Source organism: Schistocerca serialis, chromosome 4 (genome assembly GCF_023864345.2).
Source record: "Schistocerca serialis cubense isolate TAMUIC-IGC-003099 chromosome 4, iqSchSeri2.2, whole genome shotgun sequence".
In the NCBI taxonomy this organism is placed as follows: Eukaryota; Metazoa; Arthropoda; class Insecta; order Orthoptera; family Acrididae; genus Schistocerca; species Schistocerca serialis.
Genome location: NC_064641.1, coordinates 395,481,887 through 395,504,379, shown reverse-complemented (window position 1 = coordinate 395,504,379; position 22,493 = coordinate 395,481,887). Strand labels below are relative to the sequence as shown.

The 22,493-nt window shown below is 38.3% G+C and overlaps 1 protein-coding gene across 3 annotated transcripts in view; it reads right to left on the bottom strand.

The window, feature by feature from the left end:
- LOC126474922 (myosin regulatory light polypeptide 9-like) overlaps positions 1–22,493 on the bottom strand; it is a 145,665-nt gene that overhangs the window by 24,664 nt on the left and 98,508 nt on the right. For all 3 annotated transcript variants that reach the window (XM_050102427.1, XM_050102429.1, XM_050102428.1), the window contains one exon: positions 14,910–15,032. In XM_050102427.1, coding sequence (XP_049958384.1) covers positions 14,910–15,032 — 123 coding nt within the window. The remainder of the gene's footprint in view (positions 1–14,909; positions 15,033–22,493) is intronic.

Below are 22,493 nucleotides of genomic sequence, written 5' to 3'. Positions count from 1 at the left end.
AATTCACTTCTTACAAATACTTTCAGAAAAGAAATATGAACATTTAGATCTATATTTGAGGTTAACAAATTTCTCTTCTTCAGAAATTCCTTTCTTGCCATTGCCAGTCTAATGTTATACCCCCTACTTTGGCCATCATCAGTTATTTTGCTGTCTAAATAGCAAAACTCATATACTACTTTAAGTGCCTTGTTTCCTAATCTCATTCGCTTAACATCACCTGATTTAATTCGACTACATTCCATTATCTTTGTTTTGCTTTTGTCGGTTTTCGTCTCATTTCCTCTTTCAAGGCTATGTACATTCCATTCAACTGCTCTTCCAAATCCTTTTCTGTCTCTGACAGGATTAAAATGTTATCGGAAAACTTTAAAGTTTTCATTTCTTCTCCCTGAACTTTAACTCCTACTCCAAATTTTTCTTTGGTTTCTTTTACTGCTTCGTCAATGTACAGATTGAGTAACATTCGGGGTATGCTACAACCTTGTCTCACTCCTCAATCACTGCTTCTCTTTCATACCCTTTGACTCTTATTACTGCTGCCTGGTTTGTGTACAAATTGTATGTAGCCTTTCACTCCCTGTATTTTACACCTGCTATCTTCCGAATTTCAAAGAGAGTTTTCCAGTAATATTGTCAAAAGTTTTCTCTAAGTATACAAATGCTGTAAATGTCAGTTTGTCTTTCCTTAATCTGTCTTCTAAGATACGATAAGGGTCAGTATTGCCTCACATGTTCCTATATTTCTCCAGAATCCAAACTGATCTTCTCCAAGTTCTGGATCTTCCAGTTTTTCCATTCTCCAGTAAAGAATTCGTGTTAGTATTTTGCAACCATGATCTATTAAACCAATAGTATGGTAATTTTCACATCTGTCAGCGCCTGCTTTCTTTGGAATTGCAATTATTACATTCTTCTTGAAGTCTGAGGTTATGTGTGGGAAATGTAGATGACTACAGTAATAAATAGTTAAAATACGAGGGTCATTTGATTAGTAATGCGCCAAATTTTTTTAATACGCCATTAATATATGTAGACAAACATCCTTGTTGGTGCTTCACATTTGATGTTTGTTCTGTGTGCCAGTGAAGTTTCGAATCATTCTGGCAGATAGCAGAACCATAGCACAGCATCAAAATGGCGTCTACATATGACTCACATTACAAGCAGCATGCTGTTACTGAATTCTTGTGTGCAGAAAAGGAAATTGTGGTGAACATCATAAATTAAATGTTTGCAGTGTATGGTGATGCTGCAGTTGATGTGAGTACAGTTGGGCAATGGGTAAAAAAAGTTACAGCCTCAAGACACGCAGAAACAGAGCTCCATGATCAGCCACACTTGGGATATCCTGTCACAGCCATTGCTCCAGACATGCTGAATCATGTGGATGCCATTATTTGTGCTGACCGGTGCATCACAACACGACAATTGGCTCTACAGTTGTTGGTCAGCATTGGAAGTGTGTCTGCAATTATCGAGACTCTCGGATATTCAAAGAGGTGCTCATGATGCTTGCTCACAGTGGACCACAAATCAAAGAAAGTCCATTTAATCTGAATTGTTGGAGCATTCTGAGACTGAAGGAGAGCCCTTTCTGTCTTTTGAAGATGACAAGAGTGTCAGTCATGCAATGGAAACATGGCTACGCCTACAGGACAAGAGCTTTTACCAGTAGGGAATACGTGCTCTTCCACAACGTTGGTGTATGGCCGTAGAAAGTGATAGAGACTATGTAGAAGAATAGGACATGGGCAAGACATGGTGATGTATAGTGGCACTGAATTCTGACTCTTAACAAACAATATGTTCTGAGAAAAAAAATGTGGGGCATTACTTATTGAACGACCCTCATATAATAACAGACAAAAGAAAGTTTACATGATTCACAGACAGATGGTACATATGTCTTCCCTCCATTATGTAATCTTGATGGATTTGGCAACAGGAAGGGCATCCATCCACAATGTTAATAATAAAATAAAATTTGTCAAATTCTAAGAAAAAAAGAAAGAAAGAAAAGAACCCTGTACTTGATGGTGTAAATGCTAGGGAAAAGAAAGAAATATTGTGGCAACCAGCAGAAGATGCTGGAGGCATGAAGGAGGCAAATCTAAAGAAATCTCAAATGTAATGTGGTGACTATTAATGAAAAATGAGAGTTTCACCCTTACATAATAGGAACACTCATTATGCAAAATTGTTTGGAAATGTGAGGTGGTATGAAGGAAAATAAAATTCCGTACCATCAAAACTGTTCTCAGCAGTCCTGGGGTATGTTTTTAGATTCTTAAACTGGGGAAATGTAGAAGGAATACCTGCTCTAAACTACCATTGCTTTTCGCCCTCGAGTTTTTTGATAACATTATACAGTTTTCCTTTAGTGCAGATAAATTCATAAATTAATTTGTACCATTGATTAATAGACTTATAATAATTAATAGAGTTTGAAATTAGGACAGAAAATCAATTACAAAAAGACTAAATTAATATATAACTTCACTTCTAAAAGAAAATTGCAGAAATTAACTACAAAATCATAGAACTAGTTGATGAGTTCCTGTAGTTATAGTAGTTGAAGACAACTGTGGGATGGATAGGAAAAGAAATAAGCAGAAATGTAAAACTGGCCTTTAGTGCTTTTAGTAAACTGAACAGTTCTCAAAACTAAGCTTCTGGTGAGTCTAAAACTTAAATTTAATTTTCACTACTTTTTGCCAGTTTTGGTTTATAGTGGTGAGAGATGAAACCCATTCAAAAGTGGAAGGTTAATCAATTAGCAATAAATGATGACTAACTGACAACCTCAGCTGCCGACAGGTGCTGTTGATATACCTCAATGTGGACAGCTGAAAATGTGTGCCCCGACTGGGACTCGAACCCGGGATCTCCTGCTTACATGGCAGACACTCTATCCATCTGAGCCACCAAGGACACAGATGAATAGAGCGACTGCAGGGACTTATCCCTTGCAGCTTCCCGTGAGACTCACATTCCCAACTGTCCACAATTCTACGTATGTATTGTACCTTATAGACATTTGCCCACCCACTCATTACTCGCGCACGCTTTGGCGATTTCCATAAGAGTTTGGGCAACCTGTAAGCATTCGCACAGATGAAGGTCAATGGCTGGGTAGCCTTTAACTATATATATATATATATATATATATATATATATATATGAAGACAGTAACTTGTTCTCGAAAGAACAGTTACTGTTGATGACCGTGCAGCTTTTCCCGGGAATAAATGATGACTAACTGACAACCTCAGCTGCCGACAGGTGTTGTTGATATACCTCGATGTGGACAGCTGAAAATGTGTGCCCCAACCAGGACTCGAACCCAGGATCTCCTGCTTACATGGCAGACGCTCTATCCATCTGAGCCACCGAGGACACAGATGAATAGAGCGACTGCAGGGACTTGTCCCTTGCACGCTTCGCGTGCGCGAGTAATGAGTGGGTGGGCAAATGTCTATAAGGTATAATACATATGTAGAATTGTGGACAGTTGGGAATGTGAGTCTCACGGGAAGCGTGCAAGGGATAAGTCCCTGCAGTCGCTCTATTCATCTGTGTCCTAGGTGGCTCAGATGGATAGAGCGTCTGCCATGTAAACAGGAGATCCCGGGTTCGAGTCCCGGTCGGGGCACACATTTTCAGCTGTCCACATTGAGGTATATCAACAACACCTGTCAGCAGCTGAGGTTGTCAGTTAGTCATCATTTATTCCAGGGAAAAGCTGCACGGTCATCAACAGTAACTGTTCTTTCGAGAACAAGTTACTGTCTTCATATATATATAATTAGCAGTACGTCTGGAGGTGGCCATCATCCAATAGTGGATGTCAAGTGGCTGATGAAAATGACTGTGGCAATGATAAGGATTGTCTGCTGTGAAAGTGATATTGGGGCATAATATGAGTGCTCGCCAACCTGTTAGCAATTTACTAGTGTCATCCAGAGTATTTCAATACCCATTTTCTGTTAATAAGTTAAATCAGTACTTTATTGGTATGGACAAGTATGCTGAAGTTTTACAAGCTGGTGGCCAATGACAGTTTGTGACGAAGCAAGCTGGGATATTTTCACTTCCCCTCTTTTTTTTACCATCTACCTCCTTAAATTCGTTTTTCACTTTTAACTAATTACCATTAACATATGTGAATATAATCTGCATTTTCATAAAAGAGAAAGGTTGACTCTCATTTTTAAAGAATATAAAACTAGATCTAATTTTGTGCTTAGTTTTAGCTATGTAATTGATTTTCTAATTTATTTTGACTATTCCTAGTTAGTATATTTCATCATAGGGTGAAATCTGTGATTGTTTTGTAATTAAATTCTATTGTTGACATATAAACATATATAAATTCTGTACTAATTGTAAGCATTTGGAAGACGAAATGCTAATAATCTTAAAGTATCTATTTGGCTCTCTTCGAAAACAAGTTAGCAAAGCCAGCCCTTAATTAATTGCAAAGTATTTATCAGTTTTGTCAAAACTATTGTTCACATAACTATATCTGTTAATTTCATCATTTAAACAAAGAATTCAGCCTAACTCTTGTATGAGAACAAACTGTTAATAAGAACCAATTTTTCGATGTATTTAGTTAATTTAATGAGTTAAGTTTTAATTGTAGTTTCTGTAAATTTAACTTCGACAATGTATAGTTTCAGTAGCTATTATTGTGAGGATATATAAGGGCACGATTTTTGGTCATGAGACAGTCAGTCCATGGCGGAGTTTCAGATGAGAAACCTGTGTTGGTTAGAATAACAACAATGCTTCAACTTAACTGTGGAATAAGTGTTACACAATTAGGCTGTGTGTAAAAACAATGACAGTGTCTGCTCCATACGCACCTTTCTATTCTTCACGAACTGTGAACTTTGTGGTTTGGTTTTTACTGCTTGTAGATGTTCAACTGTAAACTATTGTAGCACTATGCGGATGTTCACGTGATACCTATTAATGAGACTTATAAAAAGTTGAGCAATAGTGAACTGGCTATGTTAAATGTGTATATGGGGGGTTGTGAAAAGTGAAAGTAAAAGACTGTGAAACGCAACTGTGCATCTGTCAGCTACATCATTTCAAGTGGGCAGTATTGCACCTCCACACCCAATTTTTTCAGCCAGTACATCGACACCGAGGACAACAAACGAAGAAATAAAGCAGGCGACCACCATTACAAGTTATGCCATATGTACCTACTGGAAATAAGTAATAAGGAGTAAGAATCAGCTGTTTAATCAATGAATTGTACAGATTGATACAAGTATGATGAACTGTCAAGTTGGCTAATGAAGAGCAGTACATCATACAATTGTGCACTACTTAGTTACTTGTGTAGTCAGTTTGGATCAACAGAAAAAACAGTTTATTATTTTGTGGTAAGGCACAGACAGTGCTAAGTGATAAGTTGAAGATAGTGTGAATTTTCTTTGTTTAAACAAAACCATTTGACTGTGTGGAATATTCAATATTTATGCACAGACTGAAGCATTATGGAATTAAATACTGCAGCATTTACACAACATTAAACACAAAACATTTTTCATTTTGGATAACACTTCCTTCACCATACTTTTGAAAGACGTACGTTATTTTATAGATTCAGTTTCTTATAGGTTTTCAGTATAACTGAAAAAGGTAGGAGATAAAAAACAGATTTTTCAAATTGAAAGGATTCTGTGTGACACATTCATTGCATCTTCCAAACAAAATCATCACAGTATTTTAGAGCCTTCTCCCACTATATATTATTACTTATATGCAGGCCTCATATTTTAATTTGTTTGTAATCACTGTGCGAGTTATGTAACAGCTAACCCATTTCATAATCAGTTAGCTTTCTTAGGATGGTCTCATGAAACATGAGAAAAATATAAAACAAATTGCAGCTTTACACCTACCAATTGCTTGGCAGTAAACTAACTCTAAATTATGTTTACAATCATTCATTTGCATTGTCTGTGTTGTTCTTCTTTCTTCAATTTTGCGACAAATTATTCCATGTATATACATTTTAGATCCTGCCACACACATAAGAATTTCAGAGTACAATATAAGGAATTATAGAGCTCAAATTTGTGATGGTATTTGTTGTATGGGCATTAGGGTGTGATTGAAGGTATATTTCTCTGCCTAATATTCTGTCTTCCAATGTTGGAGATATCATCAGAGGCTGTGACAGCTGAGAAAGCAGTTACAAACTTAAAAAAGAAAAAGAGCACATAAACAACTTTAACTGAAAAGAAGAAAGGTTTGAAATTACACATTGGTGTGGTGGGCAAAATGTCATACAGAATCTGGATCTCATCGTATGACATGATTTTTAGGAAGCCATGGCATTGATAAAGTAGCTGATTAATATATACAATACCAGGATAATACTGAGAGATGAGAAGTAACCCCAAAGTTGTTTTTTGGAGGGGTTAGCAATACCAGGATTGGATACAATGGCCTGAGAAATCTGCTTTGGGCCAGGCTAATGAGGTAATTATGTCGAGTGGATGCTGAGGTGAGGATGGTAGTGTATTACATTACAGAGTCTACATCTGAACAATATGCTGACTTCAAATGGCCAGGCTGTATGGGAGGGATTGTTTGACATAGAAATGATGGTAACTGTCAGAATGTAAGAACTGTTGTTTGCTAGTAGGTTTAATGTGAAGAGAACTGTGTAGCTGAGCCTCAGTGAGGATGAGGTCAACATAAAGAAAAGCGGCATGGGATTTGGAAGAAGACCATATGAAATTTAATTGGAAGAATGTATTCATAAATTCCAAAAATGTTAACAGTCCAGCCTCACAATGAGTCCATTTGGGAAGGATGTCATCAATGTATCTAAACCAAACCAGGGGCTGAAGGCTTATGGATCCCAGGAAGGTACCCTCCAAGTGAGTCACTGGCACTACAAGCATGCACATTTCTTTAACCTTTGTGTGTGTTTTCTCCTGCTGCTGCTTGGCGACTAAATTTTTTTATCCATCCAATTATATTATATAATTATTATCAGACATTTATCTCCACTATAATATACAGGCCTCTTTCAAACTTCTCCACACATTACTATCATCAGAATTTTGGATCTACATTTGTGCTGCTTGTTTCCTTATGTTATCAGTCTTCCATTAGATTGGTCTGTAGGTTTTTTCACATCATGAGATGTGTGACCCAGAATTTCCTTAGTTCCATTCTCACCATTTGCACATTTACTTGTGAATAGAAAATACATTTTCCCAAATGAAATTTAAGCAATTTTTACTCGCCTGCTTACTTCTTGAAGAACCCATCTGCTTGTTAATTTCAGTTGAACTAACTGTACAAATTTGTTGTTTCTATAACTTTGTCAATAATCTTCACTATTATCTTTATAAGATACAGGTTATACATTATCCTCTTCTTGTTTTAGTTAATCTTTGGTCTAATGGTATACCTGCTGTGTTTATTTCCTTCATCTTTTTCTGCAGTTATTATGTGCAAACTGAAGACTGTCCAGATAAGATCCATTTATGTAAATTCCTTCTTGATCTCAGTTACATGATTTGAAAACCTCTTCCAAGGGTGGCACAAACAGTGTTGGGCTAGTGGACTCTCTTCACCAAATACTTTTCTCAATTTTGATCATTATATTTGCTTGATGTAATTGAGTGGAAGTTCTAACCTTGTTGTGCATGTTATTCAACAAACTGATGTCAGTGGTTTGCATTCTTTTGTTCTGCAGTGCTGCCAGCTTAATTTCTTACAGTCTGTAAGCCCCATATAAAGAGGTAACTGATGTGCATTGTTGACAGCTTGAAGATGGCCAATTGTGGTACACCTAGTTTTGAAATCAGCTTATGTTGCCTGTCTAAAGTCTGAAGTTGTTGTATAAATAATTAATAAGGACTTTTTTTTTTTTAATTCTGTACCCCACTGACAAAAGACTTATGGGCCTATAGTTATGAATATCTTCAATTCATGTAAAATATTGGATGGCTGTAATTAAAGTGTAGCTTCTGATGGATGTCCAGAGCAAGCTGTAATTGTTATATGGCAGCAAAATTTGTTAGATATGCTAGTGTGTTAATGTGGAACTGATTTGTGCTGAAAAAATAGTGCAAGTTTTGGCCAACAGGTGTACATCGGGTGCTGTGAATGTAAGAAAGATGCATAGAAATTTTTCCATTGTAATGGATGAAGAACAGGATGTGGGCAGAAAATGTCAAACAAGTGACAAAGGCAGAATGCTGATTTTATTATTAACCATCTTCCATGAAAACAGTGGTTTACACACACACACACACACACACACACACACACACACACACACACACACAGAATCACTTGGTCTCAATAATGTGCAGACATCACAGTACACCTGACAGTCCCTATGGGTGTATTCTCTTCATAGAAGAATGGACCGAATAAAGGTGCTAATGAATCCACACTACACAATCACACACAGTGAGTACAGGGGCTCCTCATGCACAACACACAGTTTAGCAATATCGTAAATTCATCAGTTCTGTGTATTCACTACAGCCTGCAGTGTAAAATGTGTCTTGTCACTGCATAAAATATTGCCTGATCACATGCCATCAACTTTTCAACCCACGCCAGAAACCGAAGAGCAAATTGAGAACACTGCTGTAGATTGTGAGGTTTCAGGTGCTGCACCATCTTTATCTTGTATGGTTACCAGTGTAATAAACCTGCAAAACTTTTTTAGTGTTGACCATGGGATAGAAAATTCTTGTGATACTGCATGAGCACTAGCGCTATCTGGGGCACTTGCTGCAAGATCAGTTACAGCAACAGCAACCTTGTCAATAATTTTCACCAGCATAGGATGCCTTACATTTCCAGGTACCACACCAAGGTCACACAGGTTTTTGAATTTCATTATCATCTTTGTTAAACCATTTAATGACATAGGGCATCTCCTCAGACCTTTCAGCCAGTGGTCCTATCTCAGTGTATCACTGTAAGTTGTGCTATTCACATAAAACAGTTTCACTAAAAGCACATGGTCTCTCTTCTCTGTAACCATATGTTCACTCATATAATGGCTTGTCAAATGACACTGTCAGTGTCATATTGCCATACAAACAGTGCACAGCACCATATTTGCACCTGGTGGCCAAAACTGAAATAATTTTTTTCCAGAGTAAATTGGTCATGCATTAATGTATGCATATCTACCAAGTTTCACTGCTATATGATAATCACAGCCCACACTGGACCTCTGTGAGTAGCTGCACTTTCATTATAAACACTTGATACAACAATTATGGTATTGATCAAATTATATGATGACATCCTTATAAAGAGACACATATGGATGTTTGTGCAAGTTTTGCTTTCAACACCTTTCCCTTTTCTTTTATAAGATCTGCAGTTATTCCATTATTTCCAGGGGTTTTTCTTCTTTTGTTGTTTCCATTTCATGCACAATGTTTCAGCCACTAACCCAGCCACTTACTCCAGGTGCTGTGGGTTTTACAGCATATGAGGAAGATGACTGGGTCAGTTGTTGAAATAGCATGCATCGAATGGAAACAACAACTTGGCAGAGCATCCATGTGTACACCATTAATCAGTTACACTGAGGAAACCTGAGAGATATTATATGAGTATTTGTTTCCTTTGGTGTATTATGTAGAGTTTTGAAAACATCATTGAACCCCATTAATATGATCTCCTGGTTCATCATCAAAGAGTCATCTGATACCTTGACTGATGTGATATGATGTCTACCCAATATAACTATCTGTTTTGTTTTCTTCGTAGTTTGGATACAGTTAACTGTTCTCCTTGTAATCTTCTCTTTATAGTGTCTGACATCTTCTCATGAATGTTTCTGAATATTTCAGTGTAGTTCAGTTAATTCTCTCTGTCTTTTGTTATCATTTACTCTTTATTCTTTTCTCTTCTCCATCAACTATCAGACTGTCTGCTGTAAAATACTCCCATAACTACACAGGGGAAATAAAATGAAACAAAACTTTTATCATTCCAAGAGACCAACATTGTTACTTTTTCTTCATAAAGTGAACTACTTGTATTTTGTATTTGTTAAACAATTGAGAGTTCCTATTTTAGCGAGAGAGAGAGAGAGAGAGAGAGACAGACAGACAGACAGATAGAGAGAGAAAGAGAGAGAAAGAGAGAGAGATGTGACACAAAAGCCTATTCTAATGATTTGTGCCTATCTGTGAGTTGTGTTGTCACTCAGCTGTTAATATGGCTTCAAGATAATGAACTGTAAATAAATAATTTGAGTACTTCCCATAGAGATTTTGACTTTATTATTGCCTAGGCCATCAATACAAATCAATGATTGGCTTGAACCACACCCTCTGCTTGGTACACCCAGTTAGTTGGTTAGTTTCATGTTCCATAGACTAATCATAGTTATGTTAAATGAATCATTTTACATTCACATTACAAATTAATTTGTAAATATGGTTATATGCAGAACATTTATAATTTTTTCCCATCTATAACATGCATTTTGTTCTAATTACATTGTCACCTATCATATAAATCTATCATGCCATTTTCACACATATTATTATTAAAGTTATTACTAACTGTCCCTGGCCACACATTGCTATGGCTCAGTCTGGTTAAATGGAAAAGAAAGAAAAGGCAAAGCACACATTTCCAATATGCATGCGAACTGCATATACATCCTAATCTCTTGGGGTCCTCCTCCTGGCCCCTCTTCTCACCATCACCTTCTCCCCCTTCTCTCTGTTGATCTTCTCCTTCCTCTCTCAGTCCCTTCCAGCCCACTCCCTCTCCCTGTCTCTGTGTCCATCACCTGCTCTACTTCTCTCTGTCCATCTTCTACTCCCCATCTCCATCTCCATCTCCACATTCTCACTCTCTCTCCCTGTCTCTCCGTCCATTACCTACTTCCCCCTGTTTCTGTCCATCTTCACCTCCCCCATTACTCCATCTCTTCCTACACCCCTCTGTCTCCCTCTCTCTCTATCCAGCTCATTTTTTCCATTTTATTTGTCCCATTTCCTCCAATCGCTCTGTCCATCTCCTATTGTACTTGTATCACCCCCTCCCCCCCCCCCCCCCCCCCTTCATGACCTAGAGGCTTTTTTATAGTTACTGAAAATTCAGATCGCTGTTGCACTTGCCATATGTGACTATTCACAAGCACCTTTATTCATTCTATTCTTCTTTTAAGAGAATAGATCCAGAGAGGCTGTCTGGTGTACCACATCTGCATGTTATCGAGACCATGTGATTCTGACTTTCGAAGAGCATGACTCCATGTGTGTGTGTGTGTGTGTGTGTGTGTGTGTGTGTGTGTGTGTGTGTGTGTGTGTAGCGTGTGTGTGTGTGTGTGTGTGTGTGTGTGTGTGTGTGTGCCTGCGTAAACCACTGTTTTCATTCAAAATGGTTAATAACAATCATAAGCTGATGAGCCATAAATATGTGTATGTATGCGTGTGTCCAAACATTTATTACACTAACATGTAAAAATTTGAAGCAAATTGGTCAAGTACTTTCTGAGATTTTTGGTAATGTTTCCCCTTTACATATGACAGATTTATTTATTTATTAAGAAAATAGATAAACAACAACATGCAATTATTTGAATACAAATTTGTGTGTAAAATTCAAAGCAGTTATATTTATATATAAACAAAGATGATGTGACTTACCGAATGAAAGTGCTGGCAAGTCGATAGACACACAAACAAACACAAATATACACACAAAATTCAAGCTTTCACAACAAACTGTTGCCTCATCAGGAAAGAGGGAAGGAGAGGGAAAGACGAAAGGATGTGGGTTTTAAGGGAGAGGGTAAGGAGTCATTCCAATCCCGGGAGTGGAAAGACTTACCTTGGGGGAAAAAAGGACGGGTATACACTCGCGCACACACACACATATCCATCCACACATATACAGACACAAGCAGACATATTTAAAGACCATATATATACATATATAATAGAGGGAAACATTCCACATGGGAAAAATATATCCAAAAACAAAGATGATGGGACTTACCGAACAAAAGCGCTGGCAGGTCGATAGACACACAAACAAACACAAACATACACACAAAATTCAAGCTTTCCCAACAAACTGTTGCCTCATCAGGAAAGAGGGAAGGAGAGGGAAAGACGAAAGGATGTGGGTTTTAAGGGAGAGGGTAAGGAGTCATTCCAATCCCGGGAGCGGAAAGACTTACCTTAGGGGGAAAAAAGGACGGGTATACACTCGCACACACACACATATCCATCCACACATATACAGACACCTACTGTGTGTGTGTGTGTGTGTGTGTGTGTGTATAATAGGTATACAAAAACATGCATGTATTCAAATGCAAAGGTACGTCAAAATTTTGAAGAAACCAGTGAAGAACTTTACAGATTTTAACATTTTGACAAACGATTATTTACATTTTTATATAGAGTTCCCCCAATAATTATTACATATAGATTTATATATTACATACGTCACTCCAGCTGGTACATAAAAACATGCACTTATTCGAATGCAATGTTGTTTCAAAATTTCAAATTAATCGGGGACGAATTTTCAGGGATTTACGATTTTGAACAAATGAACTTTTACACTTTTATTTATAAATGTTCATTTGTTCAAAAACTTAGGCCCCTGAAATTTTGAGACAATGTTGCATTTATTTATTTATTATTCGAATATCCTTCTCATCGTGTCCTGTAGATCTTCTCTTACTTGGGGTTCTGGGCAGTTTTTCCGAACTTCACTCCTTTTTCTAAACCTCGCCAGTTCTTTTTCTTCACTCTTCTTCCTTCAGCCCTTCTGTCAGAAGAAGAACCACTGCCTCCATAAACTTGCAGACTTTAATACCTTTCTATGAGTGTTCTCCTGCCACTGCTGGGTGAGTAGATTTTTTATCTGTTCAATTACCTTATATTTTCAAAAGTGATTATTTTTAAAGATGTTAGCAAAGATCTTATATACATTTATTCAAAATCTGAAATCTCTGAAAGTTCTTCACCAACCCCTTTGAAATTTTCACACAATATTGCATTCAAATATGTGCATTTTTTATATACCTATGATAGTGTCATGCGGTATAGTTTACAGTTTTATTTATTATATATCTAATATATGTTTATTTATACCCAATGGCGCTCCTGTTGTTTTATAATAACATGCAGAATTTCAAAGCAGTCAGTAAAAAAAAAATTCAGAGATACATGATTTTGAACAAATGAACATTTATACTTTTGAAACTTCCTGGCAGATTAAAACTGTGTGCCCGACCGAGACTCGAACTCGGGACCTTTGCCTTTCGCGGGCAAGTGCTCTACCACCTGAGCTACCGAAGCACGACTCACGCCCGGTACTCACAGCTTTACTTCTGCCAGTACCTCGTCTCCTACCTTCCAAACTTTACAGAAGCTCTCCTGCGAACCTTGCAGAACTAGCACTCCTGAAAGAAAGGATATTGCGGAGACATGGCTTAGCCACAGCCTGGGGGATGTTTCCAGAATGAGATTTTCACTCTGCAGCGGAGTGTGCGCTGATATGAAACTTCCTGGCAGATTAAAACTGTATGCCCGACCGAGACTCGAACTCGGGACCTTTGCCTTTCGCGGGCAAGTGCTCTACCACCTGAGCTACCGAAGCACGACTCACGCACGGTACTCACAGCTTTACTTCTGCCAGTACCTCGTCTCCTACCTTCCAAACTTTACAGAAGCTCTCCTGCGAACCTTGCAGAACTAGCACTCCTGAAAGAAAGGATATTGCGGAGACATGGCTTAGCCGCAGCCTGGGGGGTTCGCAGGAGAGCTTCTGTAAAGTTTGGAAGGTAGGAGACGAGGTACTGGCAGAAGTAAAGCTGTGAGTACCGGGCGTGAGTCGTGCTTCGGTAGCTCAGGTGGTAGAGCACTTGCCCGCGAAAGGCAAAGGTCCTGACTTCGAGTCTCGGTCGGGCACACAGTTTTAATCTGCCAGGAAGTTTCATATCAGCGCACACTCCGCTGCAGAGTGAAAATCTCATTCTGGAAACATCCCCCAGGCTGTGGCTAAGCCATGTCTCCGCAATATCCTTTCTTTCAGGAGTGCTAGTTCTGCAAGGTTCGCAGGAGAGCTTCTGTAAAGTTTGGAAGGTAGGAGACGAGGTACTGGCAGAAGTAAAGCTGTGAGTACCGGGCGTGAGTCGTGCTTCGGTAGCTCAGGTGGTAGAGCACTTGCCCGCGAAAGGCAAAGGTCCCGAGTTCGAGTCTCGGTCGGGCACACAGTTTTAATCTGCCAGGAAGTTTCATATCAGCGCACACTCCGCTGCAGAGTGAAAATCTCATTCTGGATTTATACTTTTATTTTTAGACATTATTATTAACCAGAGTCATACTTGCTTCTATTCAATAAGATTACAGTACACCCAAATACGTTAATGAAGGATTACAGCTGATGATTCACCTTTTAAACCTAATAACTTGATCTTATAACAATAATGGAAATTCCTGGTTGGAGCAATAGATAAAATAAGGAAAAGGCAATGTGTGTATTATTGACAGAAAAAGACCTAGTGCTGAAAAGTTCGTGTGAATGCTGTTTTCTGTGTTACTGTGCTCTATGCACTGATCTGCTACAGCTGAATAGTTTCCTTTCCTTTATTTTAAACTGATATTATAAAGCACTTCTTCATTTAATCTCATTTCCTGGCGTATGATTACCTTGCAGCTGATATTATGAGTATCGTCCATATCAAGTGTGTTATCAACCAATTGCGTATTACTGCTGTTGCAGTACACTGCAACTCAAATGGGAAATTTTGAATAACCCAAGGAATCTAATAATTGCAAGAGCTATTGTTTCCTTGTGTTTTAGGATCAACTTCTTAGTAACTGTGCTCTGCTGAATACTACCACAAAACTTACCTCTGACAACATTTGCTTAATTTGAGTGTCTGGTATGTCAGGCTGTCCTAAAGTAGCAAATGTTAGCCTTAGGTCTGTAGTACTAATCACACCATCTTTATCCAGGTCAAACAGTTGAAATGCCTGAAAATATAGACACATAATAGAGTGAAACATTGCTTGTATAGTTGTGTCATCATATTTTGAGCTATTGAAAGAGACATGTGCAGGTTTTCATAAACTGTTAGAAAAAAAAAGATGCAATAAGACTTTATACTAGTTAGTAAAACACTTTTTATTGTTGCATAAAACATTTAGTCTGGATAACCTTTATTTAATACTCTCTCCAAGATATAATGTCTTTTCCAATATGACAATTGTTGAATGACAAAGAGAACTGTGAGCTCAAGCATTTGTCAGTTAGGTGGAACGAGTTTGTTACCAATTGTGTAGAAGTGTGGCTAATAATTCCAGTCTATTATACTGTTACTGAATGTGTAATCCGTTATAATATAATAGTTTGTAAAAAATTAGACAGTGCCAGTAAATCTTTATTGAATATTCAGTCAGTCTCTGTTAAAACGTTATGAAGCTAGCTTTAGTTTTGTACACTTTACTCAGTTGTAGCTATTTTGGGAAAGTTTGTGTGAATGATCTACCTGAAATATTGATACTGAACACTGATGTCTCCTGACATTATGCAGAATCCAGGATCTGAAAATGACATTGTTAATATTAACCATGAAAATGAGAAGGAAAGACTCCTCATCATCTCGTCCTGTAAGTCTCCCCTGACCCAGGATTCTGGATGACTTTTCTAAACTCTACCCCTTTTCTTAAACCTGTCCAGTCCTTTTCCTTAGCTCCTCTTCCTCCCCTTCAACCCTTCTGCTGGAAGAAGGAACCACTACCTCCGAAAGCTTGTGTAAGTAACAGCAACAAAACATTATTTTAATGTGTGTGTTCCCTTGCCACCACTTGATGAGTAGAACTTATTAAATTATATTGCCAAAAATTGATTTTTTTTTGTTAACCATGAGAATGTTTTATAAACATAAATAAAAATTCTTAAAAAGTGTTTGTGCTACTTTCCTCAGCAAAATTAAGTAAAAGTGCAATTTAGTTAGTTATTACTAAACATGTGCACCTGCAGAAGAGAGTTCTCGCACAGTTGCAGCAGAGAAGTTGAGAATGTGTGGGAAGTAGTCAATAAGTGAAACTGAAAAGCAAGCAGAAAAGGTATACTACAGCAAATATCTGTCAGAAGCGTTGTGAGATACCATTTAATGTTCAAACCATTTTGATTATGACTGGTACAGGCTCTTTACACAAGTAGAAGGTAATATGTATAGATTTTTCTGAAAATTTGCTCCAGAAGCTGTAAGGGGGTGACACTTTTCTGTCATATACAGTTTTTAGCAGTAAGTTAACATTCCACTTACGTACCAAAGTAATTAGACACAACAAGAAAATGGTTCCACCATCCCAGTGATGTTCTCAGGAGCAGAAGAGCAACCTTCAACATCAAATAACTGTCAATACAAATGCGATGATACTGCAAATACTACTCTACCAGATGCACAAACACAGACAAAAATAACAAAAGCAACTGCACAACCCAAAAGGGGGGGGGGACTACAACAAAAACAGTTAAGCAACCATTAGCTTCTCCAGCAGAGAAAGAGACTCCCACAGCAACAAAAACTGTCAAGCGACAATCAGTTTTTACACCAGCAATAAAAAAAAGAGACACCAACAGCAACCAAATCAGTCAACCCGCCATCAGTCTCACCAGCAGTGATAAACAAGATGACACCTACAGCAGAGAAAACAGTGGTCAACAGAAGAACTATTGTTCCTCCTCCCATATTCAATGATTTTTTGTGGACAGGACTGAAGAGGAAAAAGCTACCACCCAGTCAGCTGCAGCAATTAGGGTAGAACCAAAAATTTCTCAACAGTGTTCAGTACTTTCTGACTCTTACAATCAGCAAATTTACTTCCACAATGTACAAGGACTCAGAAACAAAGTGAGTGAAATAGAAATTTTAATAAATAGTAACAGTGAATTATCAAATACCCAAATACTATGTATTACTGAGCACTTAATGAGCTGTTCTGAAATTGAAGGTGTTATGATACCACAGTTCAAACTGATAAATCATTTCTCAAGGAAAAAATTCAAGGGTGGAGGGAGCTGCATATTTGTAAAAAACAATACTATTGCTCTACCACTGGACATATGCAACTCCCACAGCATTGAAAAAGACATAGAATTATCGGGTATAGAAGTCACTGAACATCGTATTTACTGAATATCAGTATACAGATCACCCTCAGGCAACCTAAGCTGTTTCTATAAGAACTTGGCCTTAGTATTAGAAAAACTAACTGAACGGAAATCCTACATAACTGTAAACTGTGGCGATTTTAACAGAGATTTCCTAGTAGAAGATAGTGACATGTAAGCTTCAAAAACTTTGAATCTCTACAATCTGGAACTAAAGGTTAAATCCCCAACCAGAATCACCAACCGCAGTGAATCTTGTCTTGACCAATAGCTACAGACACAGAAGGCACAGCATGCTCTGTAAAGCTAGGATTCTCTGACCACAATGCCCTAATTATACGGATACCAGTAAGCAAGCCTCCTCAAAAAAGCTTACAACACAAACTAGAAATTTCTGCAAATCAATATCCACACCTTTCTGTCTCACATGCAAACAGAAAACGGCAGGATATATATCAGTCTCAAAATGTAGATGACAAATTTGAGACTTTTCTAAATACCTTTAGTTATTATTTCAACTACCACTTCCCCTTAAAAACAAAAAATGTTTCCAATAACAGTAAATTTCTCCAAGTGGATGACCCCCGGTATTATCACCTCAGTAAAAAGAAAAAGAGAACTCTTCAACCTCAGCAAGACCGAATTTGGCAATACTGAAAAATTTAAGAATTACTTTACCAAATATAAAAAAATCTTTATAAATGTAGTTAATGCAGCCAAAAAGCTGCAAAATGATAACCTTCTCAAATTATCAGCTAACAAAAGTAAATGCATGTGGAAAATCATTAATAGACATATTGGCAGAAATCAACAGCTGACAAGTAATATGAACCAAAAAATAAATGGGAAATAAATCACAAACAAAAAAGAAATAGCAGATGAATTTCACCCATATTTTATTAAAAATGTTGAAAGTCTCACAGACCACCTTAAAAATAATCATCTCCCAAACTTAGTACAAAACAACTGCACCGACACGCTGTTCTTATTACCAACAACAGAGGCAGAAACAGAAAAAATTATTCATACAAAAATTAAGAAAAAATCCTATGCAGGACAAGATCAGATACCCTGCTTTCTTCTCCATAACTGCAGCAACCTCATAAGTCAACCACTGTCCCACATAGGAAACTCTTCATTCCTCAACGGCATATTTCCTAATAAACTCAAGACTGCAAAAATCATACCCATTCATAAAAAAGGAAGTAAAGATGATATCAGCAATTACAGGCCAATAGCAGTACTCTCAGTATTCAGCAAAAATTTGAATATACTATGGCAGACAGACTAAATTAATTTCTGAAAAAAAGAAATGCCATATCACCTGCTCAGTTTGGTTTCCAAGGAGGATAAACCACAACTGATGCAATACAGCAACTCCTAGATTACACCTGAACACTAGTAGACAAGAAGCTTGTAGCCATAGGCATTTTTCTTGACCTAGCAAAGGCATTTGATATGGTCAGTCACAAGATACTGTTCCAAAAAATTTGTTCGCATGGAATAAGGGGCACTGGCCATGACTGGTTTAAAAGCTACCTCAAAGACAGAAACCAATATGTCCAAATGAATGTAACCGATTGACCAGAAATTGCTAATACTGTACTACCCAAATCACAGAACATGGAGTTCCCCAAGGCTCAGTGTTGGGACCCTTATTATTCTTACTTTATGTAAATGACCTCCTCTTAAATTTACACAATAACAGAACGTTCCTCTTTGCTGATGATACCACAATTACGATATCTGACTCAAATGAATATCTTCAAGATGCAATAAACAGGAGCACAGCACACCTAAACTCACAGACTACTCCTAAATATAAAAAAGACAGCTGGTATTACTTTCCACACAGTCTAAAATAAAAACCCACCAGTACCAAATATATCACTGAGTGATGATAAAATCAACTATGTAAAGGAAACCAAATTTTTGGGGGTTACCATTACTGACACTTACATGGAAAAGTCATATTGATAAACCTGCACCAAATTGAGTAAAGTATGTTCCATGATTAGACAAATAAGGAATATTGTTAATACCAACACCTTCACATCAATGTACTATGCTCTTTTCTACTCTATATTAAGCTATGGAATTATCTTTTGGGGCCGCAGTACAGAAGCAGTGAGGCTGTTTAAACTACAAAAAAAAGTAGTTAGAATAATATTATTCAGACAGCAGAAAGAATCTTGTAAACCACTGTTCCAGAATCTGAACATATTATCCCTCCCATGTCAGTACATACTGGACCTACTATGTTTCACCACGAAAAATATTAGCAACTTAGATATAAACTCAGACTGGCACCAACATGATACAAGGTCAAAGAACTCTCTACGAGTAATTCCTCATTCAACAAAATTATACAGTAAAGGTGTCAAATATATGAGAATAAAACTCTACAATCATCTGCCAATACCAGTGAAGAACATTACACAAGTGAAGGATTTTAAAGTAAAACTATGGTCACTCCTAATTAAACACTGCCTCTACAGCATACAGGAATTCCTCGAAAACAACCTGCTTTAAGGAACTGCTATAAGGAACTCCTCAACAAAAACATCAGCTAATGAATCCCAAACTACTGACCTTACATAACATAACTGAATGTAATGAATATAACACAGGGAAACATTCCACATGGGAAAAATATATTTAAAAAAACAAAAATTCTGTAACTTACCAAAAGAGAAAGCACTGGTATGTTGATAGACACAAAAAAACACACAAATACACACACAAATATTCAAGCTTTCGCAACCCAAGGTTGCTTCATCAGGAAAGAGGGAAGGAGAGGGAAAGTCGAAAGGACGTGGATTTTAAGGGAGAGGTTAAGGAGTCATTCCAGTCCTGGGAGCGGAAAGACTTACCTTACGGGGTAAAAAAGGACAGGTATACACTCGCACACACACACATATCCATCCGCAAACATACAGACACAGGCAGACATATGTAAATGCAAAGAGGTTGGGGAGAGATGTCAATCAAGGTGGGAGCACAGAGGCAAAGATGTTGTTGAATGACAGATGAGGTACAAGGGGCGGCAACTTGAAATTAGCGGAGGTTGAGGCCTGGTGGGTAATGGAAAGAGAGAATATTTTGAAGGGCAAGTTCCCATCTCCGGAGTTCTGATAGGTTGGTGTCAGTGGTGAGTATACAGATAACCATGACGGTGTAACACTGTGCCAAGATGTGCTGGCCATGCACCAAGGCATGTTTAGCCACTGGGTGATCCTCATTACCAACAAACACTGACTGCCTGTGTCTGTTCATGCGAATGGATAGCTTGTTGCTGGTCATTCCCACATAGAAGGCTTCACAGTGTAGGCATGTCAGCTGGTAAATCACGTGGGTGCTTTCACACGTGGCTCTGCCTTTGATCGTGTACACCTTCTGGGTTACAGGACTGGAGTAGGTGGTGGTGGGAGGGTGCATGGCACAGGTTTTACACTAGGGACGGTTACAAGGGTACGAGCCAGAGGGTAGGGAAGGAAGTTTGGGGATATCATAGGGATGAACCAAGAGGTTACAAAAGTTAGGTGGATGGCAGAAAGACACTCTTGGTGGAGTGGGGAGGGTTTCATGAAGGATGGATCTCATTTCAGGGCAGGATTTGAGGAAGTCGTATCTCTGCTGGAAAGCCACATTCAGAGTCTGATCCAGGCCCGGAAAGTATCCTGTCACAAGTGGAGCACTTTTGGAGATCTTCTGTGGGAGGTTCTGGGTTTGAGGGGATGAGGAAGTGGCTCTGGTTATTTGCTTCTGTACCAGGTCGGGAGGGTAGTTGCGGGATGCGAAAGCTGTTTTCAGGTAATTGGTATAATGGGTCAGGGATTCAGGACTGGAGCAGATTCATTTGCCACAAAGAACTAACCGTTTGATATGGAATGGGTGGCAGCTGTCATAATGGAGGTACTGTAGCTTCTTATGGGTTTGATGTGGACGGATTTGTGAAGCTGGCCATTGGACAGATGGAGGACAATGTCAAGGAAAGCAGCATGGGATTTGGAGTAGGACCAGGTGAATCTTATGGAACCAAAGGAGTTGAGGTTGGAGAGGAAATTCTGGAGTTCTTCTTCACTGTGAGTCCAGATCATGAAGATGTCATTAATAAATCTGTACCAAACTTTGGGTTGGCAGTCTTGGGTAACCAAGAAGGCTTCCTCTAAGCGACCCATTAGTAGGTTGGCGTATGAGGAGGCCATCGTGGTACCCATGGCTGTTACCTTTAATTGTTGGTATGTCTGGCCTTCAAAAGTGAAGAAGTTGTGGGTTAGGATGAAGCTGGCTAAGGTAATGAGGAAAGAGGTTTTGGGTAGGGTAGCAGGTGATCGGTGTGAAAGGAAGTGCTCCACTGCAGTGAGGCCCTGGACGTGCGGGATGTTTGTGTATAAGGAAGTGGCATCAATGGTTACAAGGACGGTTTCCGGGGGTAACAGATTGGGTAGGGATTCCAGGAGTTCGAGAAAGTGGTTGGTGTCTTTGATGAAGGATGGGAGACTGCATGTAATGGGTTGAAGGTGTTGATCTATGTAAGCAGAGATATGTTCTGTGGGGACTTGGTAACCAGCTATAATGGGGTGGCCGGGATGTTTGGGTTTGTGAATTTTAGGAAGTAGGTAGAAGTTAGGGGTGCGGGGTGTCAGTGGGGTCAGGAGGTTGATGGAGTCAGGTGAAAGATTTTGTAGGGAGCCTAAGGTTTTGAGGATTCCTTGAAGCTCTGCCTGGACATCAGGAATGGGATTACCTTGGCATACTTTGTATGTAGTGTTGTCTGAAAGCTGACGCAGTCCCTCAGCTACATACTCCCGACGATCAAGTACCACGGTCATATTTGTGTGTTTTTTGTGTCTGTCAACATGCCAGCACTTTCTCGTTTGGTAAGTTACAGCATCTTTGTTTTTTTTATATATATATATATATATATATATATATAAAACTGAATGTAAGTTTTATTGGTATTAATGCTAAATTCTGATACAGAATAAATATAAGACCTAAGTACATTACACACGTGATATAAATATGTAATCATATTATAGATTCATAGACATGTACCTCTTCTTATAAATGCCTAATATGTATGAAATGACCTGTCCTATATCATGATGTGCATTTATGTACAATGTATGATTCAGAGGATAAAAACAAATAAATAAATAAAAAAATAAATAGATGAAAATTAGGGATGCAGTTTTGGGAAAAATACATGGCGAACCTAAATTCATAACTACTGAGTGAAAGAAATTCTTTTTCAGATATACAGTGCCATTTGAAGCTCTGGAAAATCCACTTCCTAATGCATATAGGTT